Source organism: Sarcophilus harrisii, chromosome 3 (genome assembly GCF_902635505.1).
Source record: "Sarcophilus harrisii chromosome 3, mSarHar1.11, whole genome shotgun sequence".
NCBI lineage: Eukaryota > Metazoa > Chordata > Mammalia > Dasyuromorphia > Dasyuridae > Sarcophilus > Sarcophilus harrisii.
This window is the reverse complement of record NC_045428.1, coordinates 604,973,223-604,992,204: the sequence shown is the minus strand read 5'-3', so window position 1 is coordinate 604,992,204 and position 18,982 is coordinate 604,973,223. Positions and strand designations below refer to the sequence as shown.

At 40.5% G+C, this 18,982-nt stretch overlaps 1 protein-coding gene across 1 annotated transcript; it reads left to right on the top strand.

Annotated features, from left to right (window-relative positions):
• The first annotated feature begins 4,821 nt into the window (after nt 1-4,821).
• LOC100921081 (zinc finger protein 260-like) lies at nt 4,822-13,799 on the top strand. The gene is made up of 4 exons (XM_031964004.1): nt 4,822-4,869; nt 5,680-5,889; nt 9,162-9,288; nt 11,369-13,799. Exons 2-4 carry the CDS (start codon nt 5,752-5,754, stop codon nt 13,450-13,452), a joined length of 2,349 nt encoding a protein of 782 aa, XP_031819864.1. The 5' UTR covers nt 4,822-4,869; nt 5,680-5,751; the 3' UTR covers nt 13,453-13,799.
• Nucleotides 13,800-18,982: the final 5,183 nt, after the last annotated feature.

The following is an 18,982-nucleotide window of genomic DNA, read 5'->3' as shown; positions in this document are numbered from 1 at the left end:
AGCAACTACCAAGGGGAAGACACAACATAAGGCAAAAGTGGCCATTAAGGCATGACCATGAACACTGGAGGACCTGACACAGGTAAGAGCGACATCTTTGTAAAATGTGTGGAGTCTGGAGAGGGGGTTAATAATTGGGGAATCAGGAAAGGCCTCTTTGTGGAAGTAGCCTCTGAGCAGAGTCCGGAAGGGAGACAGAGGGGAAGGCAGGTAGCACCTGGAGTACAGGGACAGCCCTAGTTGTGGTACCAAGCAAGAAGATGCGCTATGAATGAAGGGCATAAGTGAGTGGAAGCCAGTGTGGTTAAAGCAGAAGCCTAGAAAGAAATTGGGTGGCTGATGAGGGCCCAACAAGGGAGATTATATTTTTTTCTGAGGATGTCCAGGAGGTGAAGTTGGAAGGGGATGGTTTGGGTGTGGGAGGAAAAGAGACAGATTGGAGAAGCATCAAGAGTGGAAAGTTCAACTCATCTTTGGAGCAATTTTCCCAAAGTGTTATTAAGGCTCTTTCAGTGCAAAGAGTTCATGTAGTTCTAGGTCCTAGGAGGAAAATTCTGGTGCCTCTGATTGGGAAAATTGGGAGAACGCAGATCAGAAAACACGATGTCTTCCATCTTTGAGATCACTAGGCAGCTCCCTCCTCTTCTTTTTGGAATCTCTTACTTTCCTTGGCTCTCAGACTTGATTTACTCTTGACATGCTTGTTGTCTAGTCCTATTTGCTTGGATCATCATCCCTCTCCAACTTCCTAACTGAAGAGTTTCCCAAAGTAGTTTAGGACCTTCTACTCTTTCTAAACATTCTCAACAATCTTATCAAATCTCATGGATTCAATACCTTTTTATTTACAAAACATATGCAAGGGTAATTTTTCAACATTGACCCTTGCAAAACCTGTTCCAACTTTTCCCCTCCTTCCTTCCATCCCCTGCCATCTAGGGGATGCACAAGAAAAATCTGATTTAGAAGGTAAAAATAACCTGAGAAGGAAAACAAAAATTCAAGCCAACAATAACAGAAGAAGTAGAAAGGCTATGTTGTGGTCCACACTTATTTCCCATAATTCTTTCGCTGGGTGTGTCTGGTTCTCTTTATTACTGAACAATTGGAACTGATTTGAATCATCTCATTGTTGAAGAGAGCCTCGTCCATCAGAATTGATCAAATGATCTTTTTTATAAAACAATATGGAACTCATGTCCCCAAGTCTTTCTCCTTCTTGAACTTTCCTGTTTCTATCTAGGACACCTCCATTGTTCCAGTTGGTTAAATTCTTGTTTTATAATACATCCCCCAATTATGGCTCAGTCCCTTATTTTTTAGCTCTGAGTGGAGGCTGGAAGGTAAGAGTGTGGCAAAGATTTATTTTCATGAAAACAAGTTAGTATGAGATTCTGTGCAGGCTGACAGGTTGTTTGCTCCAACCAATCTGCTGGAGGCAAACTTCGCTAGTTGGGAAGCTTAAGTTCCTCATTTCTACTGAAAACAAAGCTGCACCTTACAGGTGATAGGTCTTAACTGGGACTGGAAACCACAAATACTGAATGTTGCTCCCACATCAATGTTCCCCATTCCTGCAGAAGTTGTCTAATTTTTTGTAGGTTAATTTATTATTTTTAACACACATTGCTTCATGAGAAGATGCCTATTTTTCATGAAGGATAGCTTTCCATGAGGTCTGCCCCAACCAATCAACTTCATTCCTGATGATTCTCATTTTTGCCTAGAAGAATGCTCTGGAAACTCTGTTCTGGATCACAAGGATGGAGGGATTAGTTGATCTGATTTAAGGAGACTAGAACTAGAGATTATTATTGATCACAAAAAAATAGATAATTTTGATTATATGAAGTTAAAAAGTTTTTGAACAAACAACTAGTGCAGATAAGATTAGAAGGGAAGCAATAAACTGGGAAAATATTTTTACACTCAGAGGTTCTGATAAAGGACTCATGTCTAAAATATATAGAGAATTGACTCAAATTTGTAAGAATTCAATCCATTCCCTAATTGATAAATGGTGAAAGGATAGGAACAGACAATTTTCAGATGAAAAAATTGAAAATGTTTGTAGTCCTATGAAAAGTTGCTTCAAATCTCTATTGATTAGAGAAATCCAAATTAAGACAACTCTGAGATAGAACTACACATTTCTTAGATTGGCTAAGATGACAGGGAAAGATAATGACAAATTTTGGAGGGGATGTGGGAAAACTGGGACAATGATGCCTTGTTGGTGCAACTGTTAATGGATCCAACCATTCTGGAAAGCAATTTGTGTTGGAATCCTTACAAAGTGTTAAGTCATTAGAATTGATAGAGACAATAATTATCTAATTTAGCGTGGTTCCGTATGATCTGATCCTACAAGGAGATGTTATGGGCCAGAACTTGAAACAAGGTACTAAGTGGAATTGAGGAGACAATGTTTAAATCTAGTTTAGAAATGATTTAATCCTACAACAAATAATGGTTTCCCAGTGATATGATGATTGGTGTGTACTCGGTGTACAGCATATAAGCAAGAAGCTCTCAGGACCAAAGAGCACTCTGGGAGATTGAGAGCTGGGAGTGAGTGGACATGACAGTTATGAAGATTCAGAACCAAGATTCAGAGGGAGCTGGAGGCGACAAAGGACAAGCTGGAAGAGCTCTTGGAACCAAAGAGGGAGACAGACCCTACGAAACCTAACCGGGCCCAAGGAAAGAGATAAGACTTGGAAGGAGAAAATAAATGTTTGGATTTTATCAGCTGGCTTCATTTGAAGTGATTATTACATGGAACTGAAACTAAGACTACCTCTAGAAAACCTCCCCAAGAAACCTGCTCCCAGAGAACCATCATATATTATAAAAAAGAAGAGAATACCACAATTTGGAACTCTGTTCATAAAGTTATCAAACTGTGCATACCCTTTAGCCCGGCAGTGTTTCTACTGGGATTATATCCCAAAGAGATCTTAAAGGAGGGAAAGGGACTCCCATGTCCAAAAATGTTTGTGGTAGCTCTTTTGGTAAGGGCAAGAAACTTAAAACTGAATGGATGTTCCTCAGTTGGAAAGTGGCTGAGTAAATTATGGCATATGAATGTTATGAAATATTGTTGTTTAAGAAACGATCAACAAGATGAATTCAGAAAGGCCTGGAGAGATTTACAGGAACTGATGGTAAGTGAAATGAGCAGAACCAGGACATCATATACGGCAAACACAGGGCTATATGATAAAATAAATTCTGATGGATTATTATATTTAATTTATAAAAAGAAGAAATAATAATATTAACTGTGTTGGTTTTGTTTATGCAAAAACTTCTGTCTTCTCCAAATATCTGGTAGGTAAACTATCCCTTGTTCTCCTAATTTGCTTATAGTATCCCCCTTATGCCTAAACCATGTACCCATTTTGACCTTGTTTTACTGTTGTTTTGATGTAGGTCTATGCCAAATATCTGATCTATTGTTTTCCAGTTTTCTCAGTAATTTTTTGTGAAACACTGAGTTCTGATCCCATAAGCTGGAGTTCGGGGAAGTTATCAAACCCTAAATTATTATAGTCAGTGATTGTTGCATCATATATATCTAACCTATTCCATGGATCCACTACATCAAAACCATGTAGTGTCAATGACTGCTGCTTTATAATAGAGTTTTATATCTGACACTCCTAGGTTGTTGTCCTTTGTTTTTTGTTTTTTCTTAATTTCCTTGATCTTTTTGATCTTTTATTGACTAAATATATTTTGTTATTTTTTCTAGCTCTGTAAATTAATTTTGGGGAGAGTTTGATTGATATGGCACTGAACAAGTAAATTAATTGACTAATTTAGATAGAATTGTCATTTTTATTACATTAGCTCAAACTACCTCTGAGTAATTGATATTTTCCCATCTGTTTAGATCTGTTTTTATCTGGGTGAAAAGCGTTTTGTTATTTTGTTGAAGTTCCTGACTTTGTTTTGGTAGGTAAGCATCCAAATATTTTATTTTGTTTACAGTTATTTTAAATGGAATTTCTGTTTCTTACTGCTGGGCTTTGTCAGTAACATGTAGAAATTCTGATTTCTGTGGGTTTGCTTCATATCCTGCATTGTCATTGTTTCAAGCAGGTTTTTGGATCACTGTCTAGAATTCCCTAAGGGTGCCATCATTTCATCTGCAAAATGTGAGAGTTTTATCTCCTCATTGTCTACTCTAATATCTTTAATTTCTTTTTCTTTTCTTATTGCTAGAAGTAAAATTTCTAATACAATAGTGAATAATAGTGGTGATAGTGGACATCCTTATTTCACCCTTGCCTTTATCGGGAATGTCTCTAGCTTCCTTCCATTACAAATAATGCTTGATGATGGTTTTAGATAGATACTGCTTATCATTTTAGGGAAAACTCTATTCCTACGCCCTCCTCTGTAATTATGTAAATGATCTCGCACAGAACTTCCACATCCACTTTTCCATGGGGAATTTCCCGTCACATCCGGGTCTCTTTCCTGTAAGGGCCCCACGTTCCATCCCCAGCTCATCCCCAAAGGCTCGGGAAGCTGCGGGAAAGAAGCGGGGGCGGAGCCAGGAATAGAAGGAATCGGGGATAAAGAAGGGCTTGTAGTGACGTCCTGTGCTGCCCGAGTCCCGGGGCCGCTGAGCCGCAGGGCATGCTGGGAGTCCCTTGTGGTACAGGCGCTGCTTCCTGTGTCCCTAGTTTATTTCCATCCTTCCCTCTGTGCTGGGAGAATGGGGGAGGGGGAGGAGAGGAGGGCAGGGCAGGAGGGCGTCCGTGCGCAGGCGCGGCCTGGGACCTCCCCTTCCTTCTTAAGTCTCCTCCCCTTCCGCACCGGTTGGAACCCACTCTTGTGGCAGAGCTTGGAAATCTGGTGCGCCTACAAGGGAGGGGGTGGGGGGAGAAGTTGTGCAAAAGTGCGGGAGCCGCTGGTGGGGCGTGTAACTGAGCTGCGCCTGTGCAGGGGTGTGTGGGTGTGTGTGTGTGTGTGGGTGTGTGTGTGAGCGCGTGGGCGGGGGTGTGGCTGCACCGGGGCCTGAGCCCTGAGTGAGTGCACCTGCTTGGGGGGAGGTGGGGGAGGGGCGCGCTTGTGCATCCCTCTGGCTTGGGGGGGGTGGGGGGCGGGCACTGCCGAGTGTTTCTTGGGGAACCCAACTGACCCCTCCCCCACCGAGCCCCCAGTTTTGCGTGGTCCCTTCACTGGTCGCCGGTGGCCCTTTGCCCACGTTGGGGAGGGTGAGGATTCCGTAGCTTTATACCATTTGCCTCCAGTGCAAAAAAGGGTGCGAGGAGGGCAGTGGGAGGGAAGGGGGGGAGGACTGGGCAGTGGGAGGGAAGGGGGGGAGGACTGGGGCTCCCATCCAGCTCTGCTCCTTGACCCATTTCCCTCCTGGTGGTCTTGGGACATTTCTGAGGCCTTGGGCAGGGGGGAGTCCCATGTTACAGATGGAGAAACTGAGGCAGGCGGGGACCGAGGGCTTGGCCAGGTCACACTGGCCTTCCAGGGATTCTGATGAATCTTGTCATCTTGACTCCATGGGGCTCAGGCTCCCAGGCTGCCCCTCCCTTCAGTGTGTAGGAGATCTTAGCATTCAGTGCTGGGGGTCCTGGGAGGGTCTCTCCACAGGTGACATCCCACGACCTTCTCTGAGCTGAGCTCTCTTTCTTTTCTGTGCTCTCTCAGCCTCCTCCTGGGGAGCAGCCTCTCCCCCACTGTCCCTGCCCTCAGAGCTCTCTCTCTCACTGTGGGCAGGACATGATGCAGTCTTGGCAGAGAAGGCTCAGACCCCGGCCTCCCTCTCTGGGCTCCCTCTCCCTCCCCAGCCCGGCTGGCAGAGGATCCAAGCCCAGAACCAGAGACATGGCCGCCAACAGCCGGAGCCCCTTGTCCCAGGTGAGTGCGGTCCCTGCCCGGAGCTGAGCAGCCTCAGCCCAGGGGAGTCCAAGGGAGCCCAGGAAGCTTCCTCCTGTTGCAGGGAGGGGGTCCTGGCAGGGCTGGCATCAGGGCAGGAATCGCCCACCTGGCTCTGCCCATTTCCTGCCCCCTCAGGCGGCTCCCAGGGCTCTCTGCCTCCCTCTCCTTTGCCAGGTCTTAGACCAAGTCAATAACTGTTTAGAAAATAGCTCCTCTGGGCCTGTGTGAACCACTGAGGATGAAGAGGAAGGTGAAAAAAATCAGGTCCTGCCCTCAAGGAGCTCCCAGAGAAGGAAACATGTCATGAGCTGTGTCCACACCTGCGCTGGGCAGTGTAGACGGGAGCCACTCTCAGAGGAAGGTTCAGCAGTTTGGGGACCAGGAAAAGCTTCTTACAGAAAGGGAGAATTTAGCTGAGATGTGAAGGAAGCCGGAGGTGAGGGAGGAGGCCATTGCAGACAGAAGAGAAGCCATTGAAAAGGCTCAGAGTCAGGGGACAGAGGGTCCTGGTTAAATATAAGCCAGGAGGCCAGTGTCCCTGGAGCAGAGAGGACGACTGAAGTGTGAGAAGCTGGGGCGGGTGTTGTGGTGTCTGCCGTGTGCCAGGAGCCTCATAAAGATCATCTCATTGATCCTGTTGTAGGAATTGTCAGGGTCCTTGGTAGGGATAGTTAGGGAGCTCAGGGTCCAGCGAGAGAGTAAACTGCGGTTAATTTATCCACTGGAGGGTGTGGCAGACTCCATGAATGGGGGTTACATTTCCTCGGATGTCACAGAGACAGTCTCTCCTTACATGACCTATGCTTTGGGTTGGATTTGTTGGATCTCATACACTGTTATAAAGAAGTTTTAGATAAAATCAGGGCTCAGACACAAAAAGGTACATTTGCTTGTTTGTTTTAAATTATTTTCAGTTTCATGTCATGACAATTTGCAGCATTCATGTTTATAAGACTTTGAGTTAGAAATTTTTCTCCATCCCTTTCTCTCCTTCCTTCCTAAAATGGTGGGCAATTTGATGTAGGTAAATACGTGCTGTCATTTAAAACATATTTCCCTGTTAATCAAAATTATGAAAAATGATACAGATAAAAAGAGAAAAAAAGAATAAAGTAACTAAGAGAGAGATTCTTCAATCGCTTTCTGAGTCCATCCATTCTTTCTTTAGTGTGTGGGAAGCCTTTTCCTTCTTAAGTCTTTTGTAATTGCCTTAGATCATTGTGCTCCTGAAAAGAGCTGAGTCCTTCATAGTGATGGCCACACTCTGTTGCTGATTCTGTATTTAATCTTTTCCTGGCTGTGCCCATTTCAGTTTGTATCAGTTTGGTTTTTAGTTCTTTCTGAAATGTCTGTTCATCATTTCTCATTGCACAATACTATTTCATTATATTCATATACCACAGCTTGTTCAGCCATTCCCCACTTGATAGGAATTCCCTCAGTTTCCACAATGTTGCCTCCATGTAAAGAGGTGGTATAAATGTTTTGCACATGTAGGCCCTTTCCCTCTTTTTTAATCTCTTTGGAATAATACAGACCTAGTGGTTGTATTGGTAGATCTAAAGATTTGCACACTTTGGTTGCCCTTTGTTCATACTTCCTTCCAACATAGTTGCCAGAAAGCTTGGATCAGTTCCCAGTGTCTCTTCAGTACACTAGTATTCCCACCTTCTTTCCAACATTGATCATTTTTTGTCTTACTAGTTAATCTAATCGATGTGAGGAGGTGCTTTTGAGTTGTTTTTATTTATATTTCCCTAATCAAAAATGATTTAGAGCACTTCATTTTCCTACATTATTTTTGACAACATTAAAAATTCTATATTTGGGAAATGTGGCCTTCATCAGAGATACTTGCAGTAAAGCTCATTTCCCATCTTTCTGCTTTCCTTGAAAACTACATTTTTACCAAAAGAAGAAAATTTGAATTGAGAGTTGCGGTGTGAAATCTTTATCGTAGCTATTTATTTCAGAGCAAGAAAACACAAGAACAGAGAAATAACTGCTTCATTACTTAGGTAGTTTGGCAACATTTGTTAAGTCCTTTGTGCCTTCTTAGACAGTAACAGGACTGGAAGTGAGTGCTCCGAGTTTTCTCAAAAAACTTCATTGATTCAGTGTCAAAGAGATACTGATGGAGAAGTCTAGCATGTTGATAAAAGAAGAGCAGCATAGCATTAAATGAAGTCAGTGATGTTTTCTCCAAAATTCACTTTAGAAAACTCTTAGTACTAGATGTGTAAAAGTCTGTCATAAGATTTGGAGGACATGATTGTACTTCCCAGAGTTAAAGAAGGAAAGAGATTGGGATTGAGTGGCAAAAAATAATGAGAGGGCAGCAGTCACAGAATAAGGATTAGGCAGGTTGAAAGGTCTTCTCATCCAGCATAGCCTAACCTCTGGATGGACTCTAGAGGTTCATTGTAGGAATCAGGGCAAAAATGTAGCATCAAAGGCCCCTTCTTGTTCCTTGGAGGCCAAGCACTTATAACCCAGGTTAGCCGCCTGACCTCTCTGACCTCCTGGCTGAGACTTACCTACGGAGTGCAAGTACAGCACTGGATTTCTGGGAGAAGTAGTGTCCCAATTAATCATCTCACACAGAACATGTTCCATTAATAAACTCACTTTATGAGAACAGATAAAGCTTCATCACTTTTCTTTAATCTCTTTAAATCTCTTTTAATCTCTTTAAGATTCTCTTTAAAGAATCTCTTTAAAATTCTTTTTCTGCTTCCATCTAGTTTAGATTTCATTTTAGACTCATAGGAAATTTGCTAGAAAATTTCTTTGTTCTCTACTTAGTGATAACTGCTAATGGTTTCTTCCCCAGAATACAAAGTATTTATCAGGTTCTCACAAACTCTTCATAGAATTTTTTTTTATATATAATCACTTAAGACCCTTTTTGTGGGAAGAGATCTCTCATCATCATCTCTCTTTCACTCCTATAGGTTCTGTAGAATTCGTATGTTCTCTTTTATTCCACTGGGAGAAGCATTTTATAGTAACACATTTTTCCAACTTTTATTATCCAATATGAATCACATTTCACATGGAAAGTGCTTTTTTCAATATTCCATTGGGCTCTTAATGCCTGATTCCAAGTGTGGGCTCTGACACTCCTAAAGATTATAAGAGTTTTGGGCAAATCCCATCTGTGCTTCAGTTTCTTCCTCTTAAGTTGATGAGGGCTGTATGAATTCTGGAGGCTTTTTCAGCACTAAATCGAGCGACTTTTGATGGTTTAGGAGATGGTATCATTCAAGGATATTATGGTGCACTTTACTGAAGAGGAGTGGGGCTTCTTGGACCCTTCTCAGAAGAAGCTGTACAAGGAGGTCACGCTGGAGAATGTACAAAATCTGCTGTCCCTGGGTAAGGACCATTTCCTCTTTTTTCTTGGTGTTCCTCATCAATTCAAAATGAGCACAAACAGCACAGAAGTGATCCATACTGTGTTGCATCTTAGATGTTGCAGTGAGTGCTCAGTCATCTGAGTGTAAGTCTCCATGCATTTCAGTCTTGGCTGCATCCTTTTTGAGTTACATAAATTAGCTCAGTCAGGTAGTTGGAACTTACTGCCACATTTGCTAGGTAAATTCCCTGAAAACCTGCTAAAAAGAATGGGATAAGGTTCTGATAAGATGGCACAATAGTATAGGAAATACTTAGCTACCTAAGAATCTCCCCCAAACAAAAAATAAATTCTCACAATTCATTTTGAGCATGAAAAGTGACTAAAACTCCAGAAGTTGTCAGGGCCCCTAACAGGATCTTATGGAGGATCTCATCTCCCTTAGGTAGAGATTTGATCCAAATGAAGTACTGTATACTCTTGCCAGACTCTGTTAAGTTAGCCAAGAGCAAGCCCTGGGGGCATCTGTATTGGTCTGGGGTCTCTGCTTCCAAAGCTTTCACCTCTGGCACAGTGAGGGTCGGGATCAGGTAATTGAAGATGAAGAACAAAGGGCCCTGTTCTACAGAAAACTTCTCAGATGAAGATCTGGTATCTCAAATACTTAAAAGGAAAGGCACAGGTAATTTCTGATGAAGAAATTAAATTATTTACAGCCATATGAGAAAATATTCAAGCTTATTATTGATTAGGGAATTGTAAATCAAAAATACCATTTTGATATCATTTTGGGGACACTAATATATTATTGCTGAATTTATGAACTGCTCCACTCAATCTGGAGAACTCTCTGGAATTATGACAAAAGACTTATAAAACTGCGTATCCTCTTTGGCTCCAAAATACACTATAAAGTCTGTTTGCCAAGATAATTAAGGAAAAAAAGAAGCAAATATATATGTTGTAAACGATTGATAGCAGCTCTCTTTTTGGTGACAAAGAGATATGGACTGGGGATGCCATTAGTTCTTGAATGGCTAAAGAGCAATGGAATATGACTTAAGATCAATGGCAAATAGTTTTAACACTGGGTGATGATGGTGTGTTGAGAACTTTATGAAACTGATCAGCCCATCTCTTACAGAATCACATTCTTATCATTAATCAATGTAGTTCCATCTGCATTGGGAAACTTACACACATATTTAGTCATTTAATATTCTTCAGGACATCATAAAAGAACTTTGGATTGTTACATTCAATATAATAATGAACTTTATGTGCCTTATTTTCCTGGGCCAAAAATCTAATCTCTGTAACTTTTTGCTTATACTTTTGGGAAACTTAAACACTGCCTTCCTAGAGGTGGATGAACTAAAGTACTTGTAATCTTGTAAATCTTTTATAGAGTTCTCATTTTTCATTTAATATTCTCTGAATTTCCCCATTATTTTCATCAAACCAATTTGGATGTTTACTGTTTTTGCCCAGGTGAGTAATTGTGGTACTGTCCAACAAATCTCTGAAAGCTGTCTACTCCTTATCTGCTCTACAATTTTTAATTGTGTGTTGGCTCAGTTTTCCCTCTAAATTAGCAAAAACTTTTCCAGCACAAAGAAGACTCTAATCTACTAGCATTAAGTGTTTGGTAGTCATCTTGGCCTTGGACCCCTGCCTTTGCTGAAAAAAATATTTCATTGGGAGAAGATAAGTCTCTGATTGGTCCAGTACTTTGAGATGCACATCTCACATATTATCTATCTCTTTTTAAAAATTATTATTATTATTACTTTTGCCGAGACAATTGGGGTTAAGTGACTTGCCCAGGGTCACGCAGCTAGGAAGTTTTAAGTGTCTAAGGCCAGATTTGGACTCTGGTCTTCCTGACTTCTATGATGGTGCTCTATCTACTGTACCACCTAGCTGTCTCTTCTTAAAAATGACTTCGGGTATTAAAAGCCATTGTTTGCACTGAGTACAACTATGAAGTTTTATATATTTAGTTTGGTGACAAACTGCAATGACTCTTGTTACATTACTATTTCTGTTTATATATATGTACATGTCTTTTATATATATATGTATGTTTGTCTTTTTCAGATGTAGAATCTGGGTTGAGAGTAAATGAGATGAGTAAAAAGCTGGGAATTTTTGTGAAAAAACATGACCTGCAAAGGTTCATGGATGATGGTCCCTGTGACTTCAATTTGAAGGAATTGCATGATTTGAATCTCAAAGTAGATAGATATCCAAAGAGTGATTGTGAATTGGATGAAATTGAAAAGAGATTCCGATGGACTTCTATCCTAAATCACTGTAAGAAAATGAACTCAGGAAGTGATTATCTTCAAGGTAGTGAATACAAGAAATGCTTCACTGAAGAGGTAAAGCCATTGGTTCCAGGTAATCAATGGGATATAGCTGTGAAATGCAGTTCAGACCTCCATGGTGATCAGAAAAGTGATACTGAAGAAATGCTTTCTGTAAGTGATAAAAGAGAGCCTATCAGTCAGAACTCTAATCTTCTTACTCATCAGCAAATGCATATTAGAAAAGAACCTGATGAAAATAATGTATGTGAAGCAACCTCATCCTATCTCTCATCTCTTCCTTATCACCCTGGAATGAAAAGATCTGGATATGATCAGTGTGGGAAAGCCTTTGGTTGGAATCCAGCTCTTGCTAGCCCGCAGAAGGCTCATACTAGAGAGGTGTCTCATGAATGTTCTGACTGTGGGAGAGCTTTCTATTGCAGATCATTCCTGCTTGACCATCAGAGAATTCACTCTAGAGAGAAGCCTTATTTATGTCTTCAGCGTGGAAAGCCTTATATATGCAATCAATGTGGAAAAACTTTTACAGATCTCTCCAGTCTAGCAAAGCATAAGAAAACCCACATTGGAGAGAAGTCTTATGAATGTAATCAATGTGGAAAGACTTTTAGATCAAGCTCCTGTCTGGCTAAACATCAAGGAATCCACATTGGAGAGAAACCTTTTAAATGTAATCAGTGTGGAAAGGCTTTCACATTCTCTTCCAGTCTTGGTACACATAAGAGAATCCACACTGGAGAGAAACCTTTTAAATGTACTCATTGTGGAATGGCTTTCACACAGAGTGCCCATCTTGGTTTACATCAGAGAAAGCACACTGGAGAAAAACCTTTTAAATGTAGTCATTGTGGAAAGGCTTTTAGATGCAGCTCAAGTCTTGCTAGACATCAGGGAATCCACACTGGAGAGAAACCTTTTAAATGTGATCAGTGTGGAAAGGCTTTCATAAGTAATTACAGGCTTGTAGAACATCAGAGAATCCACACAGGAGAAAAACCTTTTAAATGTAGTCAGTGTGGAAAGCCTTTCATAAGTAATTGTAGACTTGCAGAACATCAGAGAATCCACACTGGAGAGAAACCTTTTAAATGTAATCAATGTGGAAAGGCTTTCATAAGTAATTACAAGCTTGCAGAACATGAGAGAATCCACACTGGAGAGAAACCTTTTAAATGTAATCAGTGTGCAAAGGCTTTCATAAGTAATTACAGGCTTGCAGAACATCAGAGAATCCACACAGGTGAAAAACCTTTTAAATGTAATCAGTGTGGAAAAGCTTTCATAAGTAATTACGGACTTTCAGAACATCAGAGAATCCACACTGGAGAGAAACCTTTTAAATGTAATCAGTGTGGAAAGGGTTTCAGATTCTCCTCCAGTCTTGTTACACATCAGAGAATTCACACAGGTGAGAAACCTTTTAAATGTAATCAGTGTGGAAAGGATTTCATAAGTAATTACAGTCTTGTGGCCCATCAGAGAATCCACACAGGAGAAAAACCTTTTAAATGTAATCAATGTGGAAAGGACTTCACACGGAGTGCCCATCTTTCTTTACATTGGAAAATCCACACTGGAGAGAAACCTTTTAAATGTAGTCAGTGTGGAAAGGCTTTCATAAGTAATTACAGTCTTGTGGCCCATCAGAGAATCCACACAGGAGAAAAACCTTTTAAATGTAATCAGTGTGGAAAGGATTTCACACAGAGTTCCAATCTCACTTTACATCAGCGAATCCACACTGGAGAGAAACCTTTTCAATGTAATCAATGTGGAAAGGCTTTTACATCCAGCTCCCATCTTGCTAAACATCAGAAAATCCACATTGGAGAGAAACCTTTTAAAATGTAATTAATGTTGAAAGAGTTAAATGCAGCTCCCATATTGCCAAACAGTATCCACATGGGAATGAAACCTTTATTTTTGGTAATTGTTGGATTTTTCTTTTTCTATTTTGGGTTAGAGAGGTTAGCATTGGGAAATGTACTAGCCATAGGATTGTCCTGCTCCTAATTTTCTAATCTAAAAGAATAAGGAAGGCTTTATTACAGTAATGAGACATGAATAGAACAGAAAGACTGGGAAAGCTTTGAAAAATGTTTTATTAAATTAATTAGTACTCAAAAAAATTTTTGTTTTGCATATTTGTTTGACATTTTTTGTTTTGTGTAAATTTAAAATGTTCATTTGATTTCATTTGTATGATTTTCAAAATTAAAAAAGAAATCAGATATTGATGGTTTCTTGTCATTTTCACCAATATTGAAGATTTAAATACAGGAATTCATAAAAAATTTTTTTCATGACATTCTCTGTCTTTTAAATCTTGAATGAAGAATTCTCCTAGCTATAGTAGATTATACCTAACACTTGTTAATGGATTATGTTCTGGGAGAGATGATTAATTGGGACACTAACTATCTCTCAGAAATCCAGTGCTGTGCTTGCAGTCCTCAGGTAGGTCTCAGCCAGGAGGTCAGAGAGATCTGGCAGCAGACCTCGACTCTTAAGTGCCCAGGCTTCAAGGAACAAGAAGGGGCCTTTGATACCACAGTCTTGCCCTGATTCCTACTTCCCTCAGCCCTCTAGAGCCCATCCAGAGGTCAGGCTATCCTGGCTGGGGAGACCTTTGAACCTTATTCTGTGACTTGTTATTTTTATGCCACCCAAACACAATATCTTTTCTTCTTTAACTCTGGGAAATACAATCATATTTCCCAAATCTTATGACCAAGACTTTTACACATCTGCTATTAAGAGTTCTCCTAAGTGAATTTTGGAGAAAACTTTATTGATTTCATTTGATATTATGCTGGCTGTTCTTTTATTGCTATACTAGATGTCCCCTGCAGTATCTCTCTTCTCCCAATCACTTTGATAAAACATATAGCACTCACTTCCAGTCCTGTTATTCTGTCTAAGAAGGTACGTAGGACTTAGTAGATGTTGCTAATTAATCTGATTAATCCAAGCAGTTTTTTCTTACTTTGTTTTCCTACTCTGGCATAAATAACTATGCTAAATTAGGCTTTTCAAACTTGAACTCTAAATTCACATTTTCTTCTTTTGTTAAAAATGTATTTTTCAAGGAAAGCAGAAAGCTGGGAAATGAACTTTATGGCAAGAATCTCTGATGAAGGCCACTTTTCCCAAATAAATAGAGAACTGAGTCAAATGTATAAGAATAAAAACCATGCCTCAATTGAGAAATGGTCAAAGGAAATGAACAGTTTTTAGATGACAAAATGAAAAATTATATAGGAAAATGAAAAAGTGCTCTAAATCATTTTTCATTAGAGAAAGGCAGAAGTTCCACCTTATGCCCATAAGTTTAAGTAATAAGAAAAAAAAAATGTTCAATGCTGGAAACAAATGTTGGAAAATTGGGATACTAGTGTACTGATGAGGAATTGTGAAGTGATCCAAGCTTTCTGGAGAGCAACTTGACATTATGAACAAAGGGCAACCAAACTGTGCAACTCTTTAGATCTACTAATAGCTAATTTGTGTTATTCCAAAGAGATCATAAAAAGAGGAAAAGGGCCTACATGTTCAAAAATATTTATAGCAGCTCTTTTCCTGAAATCAAACCTGTGGAAAATGAGAGAATTCACATCTATTGGAGAATGGCTGAACAAGCCATCATATATAAATATAATGAAATAGTATTGTGCAATAAGAAATGATGAACAGGCCGGTTTTAGCAAAAAAACTAAAAATCCAAACTGATACAAAGTGAAATGAACAGAGCCAGGAAAAGATTATATACAGAATCAGCAACATAGTGTGTTGATCAACTATGAATGACTCAGATCTTCTAAGGAGCACAATGATTTAAGGCAAATACAAAAGACTCAAGAAGGGAAATGCTACCCATACACTAAATAAAGAACTGATGGACTCTGAAAGTGATTGAAGAATATATCTTTTAGTTTCTTTATTTGTAAACTTTTGATCGGTTTCTTTTTTCACAACTCTGATTAATAGGAAAATATGTTTTAAATGAAAGCACATATATACCTATAAAAAATTGCCTACCATTTTAGGAAGGAGGAGAGCAGGGGCTGGAGGAAATTTTAGTACTCAATCTATAAAAATGAATGCTACAAATTGTCATGACATGTATTTGAAAATAATTCAAAACAAACAAGAAATCTTTTTGTATCTCTGTGTCCTAACCTGATCTTAGTTAAAACTCCTTTGTAACTGGCTATGACATCCAACAAATCCTACCCAAAGCATAGATCATGTAAAAGACTGTTTCTATGACATCTGAGGAAATGTAATCCCCCATTCATGGAGACTCACACTCTTGAATGGATAATAAACTAGAATTTACTCTCGAGCTGTACCCAGAGCTCCCTTATTCTGGCTAGCCCTAACAAGCACCCTGACAATTTCCACAACAGGATCCTATGAGATCATCTTTATGTAGCTCCTGGCACATGGCGGACACCTCAATAACAACCCCAGCCTTCTCACTCCTCTTTGACCCAGGGACATTGGCCTCAAGGCTTAAGCTTAAGCTTAGATCATATATCCCCTGATCCTGTGCCTTTTCAATGGCTTCTCTCATGTTTACAATGGTCTCCTCCCTCACCTCCTGGCTTCCTTCACATCTCAGCTAAAATTTCACTTTTTCAAAACAAGCTTTTCCTGGTCTCCAAACTGCTGAATCTTCTCTCTGAGAGTAGCTCCCATCTACACTGTCCAGCACTAGTGTGGACACAGCTCATGAGATATTTTCTTCCCTGTGAGCTTCTTGAGGGCAGGATTTTTTTTTTTTTCTTTATTTTCCTTTGCATCCTCAGTGGTTAGAACAAAGCTTGGCACAGAGGAGCTATTTTCTAAACATTTATTGACTTGATCTGAGACCAGGGAAAGGAGAACCACTCAGAGAGCCCTGGGAGCAGCCGTGTGGGCTGAGGCAACAGGAATGGGTAGTGCCAGGACAGGGATTCTATCCCTGCTGCAGCTCTGCCAGGGACCCCCTCCCTCTGACAGGAGGAAGCTTCCTAGACTTTCTTGGACTCCCCCTGAGCTGAAACTGCTCAGCTTTCAGGGACTGAAGGAGGGGACTCTGCACTCACCCATGGTGAGGATCTCTGGCTGCCAGGGGCCATCTCTCTGGTTCTGGGCTTGGTTCATCTGCCAGCTGGGATGGGGAGACAAAAGGATCTGAGAGAGAGAGGCTGAGGTCTCAGCCTTTCCTTCCTAGGCTGAATGCTGATCTGCCCCTAATTAGATAAAGAGCTCACAGGGCAGGGAAAATCCATCGATCTGCCCTACCCTCAGAGGAGAGACTCCACCCCAGGAGGGAGCAGGGAGAATCAAGCCTGGAAGTGAGCAAGCTGGGTCAGAGCAAGAAAGAGGACTTGCCTCTCTCCCTAACTCCTTCTCTTTGATCTAATGCCCTTCCCCCAAGCCTTTGGGATCCCAAGTAGGATAAGACCAGGAGCAGCCTTGATGACCTTTGTCCTAGAGCTCTCCCTCCAAATGCTATTGCTAAGATTGAGAAGGGGGACCCCAAAAGGCCCAGACAGGTGTCATGAAGTGTCTCAAAAGAATTTGCATCCTTGAACCCATCTGCTAGTCAAGAAGCAAAGATTTTACTGAAAGCAATTTAATGCTATTACAGGGGACAAATCTAAGAGTCCAATAAAGAAGCACTACCAAGCAGATCAATTTATACAGCGTTCCATTATAGAGATATTAATTCTATAGCTCAAGGGGAGGGCTAAGGAGTAATCTTCAGATGAATTAAGGGTGGTCTTCGAAATTTGATTATCACTGACCAGATTATCAGTCAGCAAAGAACTAAATAGTCTACTCAGAATCAGACTGGAAGTAGGAGTTTTCTAAGGAGTGGTCAAAAACAAATAGATGAGGCAGACTCCTAAACTGGAAGATTTGGGCTGAGGATTTATAGTTCCCAAGGTCAGGGAACCTCAAATTACATCCATACTATGAGGGAGGTGGGTGGTCAGGCAGCTGTGACCCACAATGAAGACATCCCAAGACCTTTGATATGTGATCCTTAACCTGAAGTTGGAGGGAGGACAGCTTCTGGCAAATCTGAAGAACATTGGACAAGAGGTCAGAAAGGTATGATAAGGCCCATTGGAAAGGTCAGCTAGCAGAAGTGGGGTGAGGAGAGGAGGGGCCCTGGGTCTGACCTACCTGGAACCTGCAGGTATAGAAATGGCTCCTAGAAGGCAGAGAAATCTCACCTCAGAGAAAAGGAGACAGATTTCAGCTCAGAGAGGAGGCAGAGAGATCTCAGCTCAGAGGGAAAAAAGACAGAGATCTCAGCTCAGAAATGCAGGCAGAGAGATCTCATCCTGGAGAAAAGGAGTCACAGAGGTCTCAGTATAGTTATGTCTCGTCACACATCAAAGGATACATACTGGAGTGAAACTCTTTCATTGTATTCAATATGGAAAGACTCACACGGAGGTCCAGTACTTCTGAACATGAAATCAAAATAAGAAGTGAAAAGTGCTTAGCACAAGGATTGATATATGCTGAGCACAACATTATTATTTCTTTATTTAATGTAATTGTTAAATATTTAATGAGGCACATTTTGTAATTATATAGGTGATGGTGGTGGTGATGATGATGACCTTACTAAGATAGTGAATTTTTATTTGAAAAATTTTGACTATTATGTAATTGTATAAAGTGGCTTAAAGATGTATTTGGACTCTTTCTAGCCATATGAAAAGATGTTATTAATTATTATTATTAATTCATTATTAATCAGAGAAATGCAAATTAAGACAACTCTGAGATGCCACTACACACCTGTCAGATTGGCTAGAATGACAGGGAAAGATAATGCACAGTATTGGAGGGGATGTGGGAAAACAGGGACACTGATACATTGTTGGTGTAATTGTGAATACATCCAGCCATTCTGGAGAGCGATTTGGAACTATACTCAAAAAATTTTCAAACTGTGCATACCCTTTGATCCATCAGTGTTACTACTTGGCTTATATCCCAAAGAGATTTTAAAGAAGAGAAAGAGAACTAAATGTGCAAGAATGTTTGTAGCAGCCTTCTTTGTAGTGGCCAGAAACTGGAAACTGAGTGGATGCCCATCAATTGGAGAATGGCTGAATAAGTTGTGATATATGAACGTTATGGAATATTATTGCTCTATAAGAAATGACCAACAGGATGATTTCAGAGAGGCCTGGAGAGACTTACATGAACTGATGCTGAGTGAAATGAGCAGGACCAGGAGATCAATATATACTTCAACAACAATACTATATGATGATCAGTTCTGATGGACCTGGCCCTCTTCAACAATGAGATGAAACAAATCAGCTCCAATAAAGCAGTAATGAATTGAACCAGCTACACCCAGCAA

What these genes read in the sequence shown, in the direction of transcription:
- LOC100921081 (XM_031964004.1), top strand. Translation starts at nt 5,752, where the DNA reads ATGATGCAGTCTTGGCAGAGAAGGCTCAGACCCCGGCCTCCCTCTCTG. An exon ending in GCCGGAGCCCCTTGTCCCAG is followed by an intron (nt 5,890 to 9,161) that starts GTGAGTGCGGTC and finishes TTGATGGTTTAG; the next exon opens with GAGATGGTATCATTCAAGGA. An exon ending in ACAAAATCTGCTGTCCCTGG is followed by an intron (nt 9,289 to 11,368) that starts GTAAGGACCATT and finishes TGTCTTTTTCAG; the next exon opens with ATGTAGAATCTGGGTTGAGA.